This window comes from Tenrec ecaudatus, chromosome 4 (assembly GCF_050624435.1).
Source record: "Tenrec ecaudatus isolate mTenEca1 chromosome 4, mTenEca1.hap1, whole genome shotgun sequence".
NCBI lineage: Eukaryota > Metazoa > Chordata > Mammalia > Afrosoricida > Tenrecidae > Tenrec > Tenrec ecaudatus.
Window position 1 is genome coordinate 57,141,217 of NC_134533.1, and position 6,350 is coordinate 57,147,566.

Sequence of the window (6,350 nt, forward strand, 5' to 3'; positions counted from 1 at the left end):
ATTAATTCATTAGGTGATTTTTAAGTTTTATTTTATTTTGCTCTGGCACCTCCTTGTGAACATGTTCAGAAGAGTGCATTAACTTAATAACAATCTCTTCAAATCAAAGCTTATAAAGCTTGTGTTAAAATGCCTGAAATGAAGTTTATTTGTAGGAAAAGGGTCTCCTTAGTAAAAAGTGTTAACTGTTTAGCTCAGTAAAGAATTAACCATCTTGAAGACAATTTTAAGCATTTAGTCCAAAGTACAGAAAATGTGAGAGGGACGTCTAAAAAAGAAGTTACTTTATTCCTCATGTGGCTTCAAACTTATATATTAAAATGTGCATAACTACTCTAAAAACATTGCCAAAGAAAGGAAAACTAATTCAATTTCTAAGTAAAATGAGGTACTTATATAATATATACTAATGTTTCTGTAAAATAGAGAGACTGAGTTCAACAGCTTTTCATGAAAACCCATTTGCTTACTGTCACACTGCCTGGAGTTGTATTATCATAGGTGTAAATTTCTATGCATTTAACTATAGCATTTGGAATATTAAGACTGTCTTAAAATCCTCCCTCTTTGCTTTTCCTTGTAGTGAAGATGATGTCTGCAAAGGGCATGACTGCAGTGATGGTTGTCTTGTTTGCAATATGCTTCTTTACAAAGCTGGAAGGGAAAGCTGTTCAGTAAGTACTCTAACTAGGCTGAATGGCAAGGGCCTGGGTGTTGGATGATCGGAAGCGGCTTCATGAATTGGGAGAGGGAGACTAATGGAGTGTCCCTTTCTGTTCCTGTTTCTCCCAGGAAGAGATCTGTGAGTGAAATACAGTTTATGCATAACCTGGGAAAACACCTGAACTCGATGGAACGGGTGGAGTGGCTTCGCAAGAAGCTACAGGATGTTCACAATTTCATCGCCCTCAGAGCCCCTGTTGCTCCCAAAGAGGGTGGATCTCAGAGGCCACAAAAGAAGGAAGACAACATTCCAGTTGACCGTAATCCAAAAAGCCTTGGAGAGGCAGACAAAGCTGATGTGGATGTGTTAATCAAAACTAAATCCCAATGAAAACATGCACAATCAGAATAAGCTCTGGACACAACAGAGCAAAAATATTACTGCTGCTAATTATTCAAACTCTATTAAAATGAGCAAGTGCCAATATTTCTAATATTGCTAAACTTTACAAGTGATTCATGGCTAGCCTAATAGTGGCACATTTAATTGTTTTGATTCTACTTTTAGTTATCTAAAGAGTACTTTTAATTATTGTGTTTCCTTGTTCCTTTAAAAATATATTGTGGCATAACTTATAAAAGAATAAATGGTATTTTCAATCTCACATTTTACAGTGAAAAACACACATTTAGTGATAGTAATTCTAAATTAATGAACTTAAATGTTTCTGACTTGTTACAAGTTTATCTTTTAGGGTGTGACCGACACAGAGGCGTTTAAATAGATCCTAAATAAAATGATAATAGATCCCCAATCATTCAAAAGGATCAATTTTCTTGGAATAATGATCATTTTGATAGATTAAACAATGTTCTTTTAATATCACCAAAGTGCAATTTCCTAAATCCTTGATAGTGGATGCCATTATTGTCCTCTTTCGAGTCTTCAGGGGCAAACCCAGTTAAAGACTAATCTCCATATGTGATGGGAAATCCACTTACACTCACATAACCAGAGTCTTTGTCTGAATTTTCAACTCCCTGGTAAATTCTCATCTTCGGGTCTCAGTAGATCAAGTGACCCTACCAAGGCAATACATCCGCACCTAAGGTTCTACAAGAGATTTAGGTTCAGCCAATCATACTTTCTGAGATGGGAAGACTCTGCTCCCCTTCTCCCTCTATGCCAGAAAGCATTGTTAATAAGGGGTGTGGTTTTCCTGTGCTAGAAGTTCCAGGGATAAGTTCAATTTGCTATAAAAATAGAGGTTCAATGTATGAGTACCTAAATGGTTTGTTTTCTTGTTCACCGAATGTTATCAGACAGAAGAACAGATCAGCAGAGTGGGCCCACCTACATAGTCTGAAAAATTTGCCGTGGTGATCCTAGGGTTGCACCAGTCTAGCCAAGAGGAACTAAAAAGCATGATGTCAAAATGCTAGGTGAAGCTTATATGAGCCAGGTTTAGTAAAAGTGACATTATTTCTCCGCAGTCTATTGACAACAATAGAGCAAGAGGCCTGATGTTTCAACAATTAACCCCTTGGTACATAATGGAACCCACCCTGTGGCTCCAGGGGACAAAGGTCTGAAGATCTGCTCCGATGTGATTACAGTCTAGAAAAACCTACCAGGCTATTGTAGCCCACTCTGTCACTTAGGGCCACTAGAACAGAAATCAACGTAACAGCCACTCCACTGTTGTGGCTCTTAATTTCCTTCCAGTTGGCCTAACTCATGGCAATTCCATAGGTCTCAGAGCAGACCTGTCTGTGTTCCATAGGCTTCCAGTGACTGATTCTTTGGAAGCAGGACTCTAAGAACGGGTATGAGGAAACTCTGGGGTGGTTCAAATGGACAACCTTTAGATACTGTGCCAACCAGGAAGCCAGGAACATTAAAAGCCACAGTTAGATTGCAAAAAGGTGACCTAGAGTAGATTGCTGAGTCATATTGTCCCTGCAGTCTCTCAAGTCTCTTAGCATGGGTACAGAGATTCAGATATTAGAAGATAGTGACAAAAGCAGCCTTTATTTGGTTGGCGGAGCAAAGAGCACATTGGGTCACAGGGATGGCTCTGTTTGGAGCTGGGGATCTTTTATGGGGGTGAAATTTGGGGAAAGGGATATTGGGGTGGTTAGTGGGATCTAACAGGTTAGTGTCAACTAATGATTTAGCACAATACTTGGTGGTCTGTCCCATCTCTACTCTACAGAGGGCTACAAATATGGCTGTTGCCCATGTTCTGGGCATTGATGGACCTGCCTTTTAGCTGAAACATATCAAAAGTCAGGCAAGGAGCATGGCTGATCCACATGCACATATAGAGCAGGAAAATCTGAACTTCGGTGTTCAAATAAAAACTTTGGTTTGCTGTTTTCCTCTTGTAGCTGAGGGAGAAACTTAGCAGGAAATGAGGTGTTTTATCTAGGAATCAGAGTCCTGATGGTGAAGTAGATTGCAAGCCTCCTATGCCAACGTAGTCCCTAGCCCTCTGATTCCTAAAGCCTTCCTCCTATCAATGCCAGAAGTCCAAGTGCTTGATGGTTCAGATAAACAAGGACCGAAGGAAAAACAACGGGACCGACATTTCCGGGGGGACTTGGGATAGGGGCAAGTGGGGGGTAAGGAAGTGGTGTTAACAAACCCAGGGACAAGGGAACAACCTGGGATCCAAATTGGTGGTGAGGTGGGAGTGGCAGGCCTGGTAGGGAATGATCAAGGGTAAGGAAACGAAGAGGTATAGCTGTAACCGAGGTTGGGAGGGAGCATGATAGTAGGGCAGGAGGAAAGTCAAGGGGAATAGAGGAAAGAGCTAGGAGGCATAAGGGCATTTATAGAAGTCTAGACATAGACATGTACATATGCAAATATATATATGAGGATGGGGAAATAGATCTATGTGCCTATATTTATAGGTTTAGTATTAAGGTGGAGGGAGGACCCTGGGCCTCTACTCAAACACTCCTTCAATCCATAAATACTCTTCTATTAAATTGGCATTCTAGGATGCTCACCCTTCAGACACAACCACTGAAGCCAAAGCGTGTGAACAAGCAAATGTGGTGAAGAAAGCTGATGGTGCCCGGCTATCCAAAGAGATAGCATCTGGGGTCTTAAAGGCTTAAAGATAAACAAGTGGCAATTTAGCTCAGAAGCAACAAAGCCCACATGGAAGAACACACCAGCCTGTGTGATCACATGGTTCTGAAGGGATCAGTTATCAGGCATCAAAGAACAAAAAATCATATCATTGGCTGCATACCTCCATGATATGATTGCTGAGGACAAATGGGTGCATAAGCAAATGTGGCAAAGAAAGCTGATGGTGCCCGGCAATCAAAAGAGATAGTGTCTTGGGTCTTAAAGGCTTGAAGGTGAACAAGCGGCCATCGAGCTCAGAAGCAACAAAGCCCACATGGAAGAAGCACAGGGAAGTGCAGAGTGGAGACCCAAAGCCCATTTGTCAGCCACTGGAGACCCCCTCACAGAGGGGTCTAGGGGAGGAGATGAGTCAGTCAGAGTGCAATGTAGCACCAATGAAGAATACAGCTTTCCTCCAGTTCCTAAATGCTTCCTCCCCACCAACTACCATGATCCGAATTCTACCTTGAAAGTCTGGATACTGCAGAGGATGTACACTGGTGCAGATAGGAACTGGAGGCACAGGGAATCCAGGGAGGATGATACCTTCAGGACCAGGGGTGTGAGTGGTGATACTGGGAGTGTAGAGGGTTAGTGGGTTGGAAAGAGGGAACAGATTACAAGGATCTACATGTGACCTCCTCCCTGGGGGATGGACAACAGAAAAGGGGGCAAAGGAAGACTCCGGATAGGGCAAGATATGACAAAATAATAATTTATAAATTATCAAGGGCTCAAGAGGGAGGGGGAAGCAAGGAGGGAGGGGAAAAAGAGGACTTGATGCAAAGGGCTTAAGTGGAGAGCAAATGCTTTGAAAATGATGAGGGCAAAGAATGTACAGATGTGCTTTACACAATATGTATGGATTGTGATAGCAGTTGTATGAGTCCCCAATAAAATGTTTAAAAAGAAAAAGAAAGAAAAATTCTAAAGGAACAAAACGCATCAGTTTATATGGGGTTATAAAACAAAACTTCTTGACATACACGCAAAAGCCTTCTGAAATTTATATCCAATTGACCTCTGTAGAATGATCTCCCATTTCCCATGTGTGGCACTACCATAATATACTCAATATTCAGAGTTCATGGCTCCATGCCTTCACACATGCTGCACTCCCTGCCCAACTGACTGTCTCTAGTATTCATCCTACTATTCAGCTCAGTTTCCAACTCAGTTTCCAACTCAGTTTCATCCTTGAGCTCAGTTTCCAACTCCTACGGGGACATTTGGTCACTCCCTTCCAGTGATTTTATACATTTTGTTCATATCTTTGTCACTGTAATTTTATATAAAATTGAAATCTTACTTATGCATAAAACTTAAGTATAGGGTTCATGTCTCATTTATCTAACAATTAATATTGCCTTGAGTATATAGTAAGCATCCCTTGAAGTATAGTGGTTACTTGTAGTGTAGTGGCTGCTAACCCACTGTCCCAACCACGGTAAAAACCACCAGCGCCTCAGAAAGGGAAAATTAGGTCTCTGATCCTGTAAAGAGTTACAGACACAGAAATCCCCAGCCACAGTTCTTTCCTGTCTGACAGGGTCCCTATACGTCAGCATCAACTCAAAAGCAGTGAGGTTTGGAGTGGTTTTTTTTGTTTGTTTGTTTTTCCTAGTACATAGGAAATTAATTCACATATTTTCTGGGTGAATTATTGGTCACCTTTTAGGATCTTTTGCTTCTTATTTCTATAAAACCCATTTTATCATTTGGCTGCATTGTCTTCACTATAACTATTTATGCTATGAATAAAGGGTACAGAGGAAGGTAGGGAAAGCACATCCAGTCAGATCATTCTCAGGAGGTTGTCAATTTACATCAACCCTATACAAAGAATGGGGACATTTTCAATGTTAAGCATACTTTTACAATACACTTATAGGGTAAAACTGATTATGAAATCAATTACACTACAATTTAGGTCTTGAGAAGTATCAACATCACCAATGTTCAGTTGACAGGGACCTCTTTCTTATCTCCTTTGGCTTCCACTGTGGATGTCTCCCTACAGTAATCCCCGAACTCTGATTATCTAGCTTCTATGTCCATCATTCCCGTCCTGTGAAGCTCATTGCTTAAGAAGGTGGCTGTGACTTCTGCATTAAGTCTAATTTGCTTCCTTGTAAAATTCACTCATTGATCCAGAGAAAGACTTCTTCTTCCCCCATGAAGCCCTACCACCCATTGTTACTGAGTCCAGTCTGCTCACAGCACCCTCTACTACACAAAATCAGCTCTTTAGGTTTTCCAGGGCAATAATGTTTACAGAATCGCCTATGTCTCCTGCATAGAGGCTGGTGGGCGCTAACCGCCAACCTTTCAGTTAGAAACTGAATGCTCAATCAGGGCCTAACCACCAATGCTCCTTTCCCTACCAGGAAGTAAGAAAAGCAGTAAGCATTATTCTCTCATCACTTCATTCAACTGCTTCTCAGGTGTTGTATTTTTCAACACTTCACAGCCATAACTCACATTCTTTAGGCATGTGCCAATTTGTCTCTGACAATTCCGTGACATGAGGCCTAGAACAACC

The 6,350-nt window shown here is 41.2% G+C and overlaps 1 protein-coding gene across 1 annotated transcript; it reads left to right on the forward strand.

Annotated features, from left to right (window-relative positions):
• Positions 1-588: 588 nt before the first annotated feature.
• Positions 589-1,054, forward strand: PTH (parathyroid hormone). The gene is made up of 2 exons (XM_075548439.1): positions 589-674; positions 793-1,054. Exons 1-2 carry the CDS (start codon positions 589-591, stop codon positions 1,052-1,054), a joined length of 348 nt encoding a protein of 115 aa, XP_075404554.1.
• Positions 1,055-6,350: the final 5,296 nt, after the last annotated feature.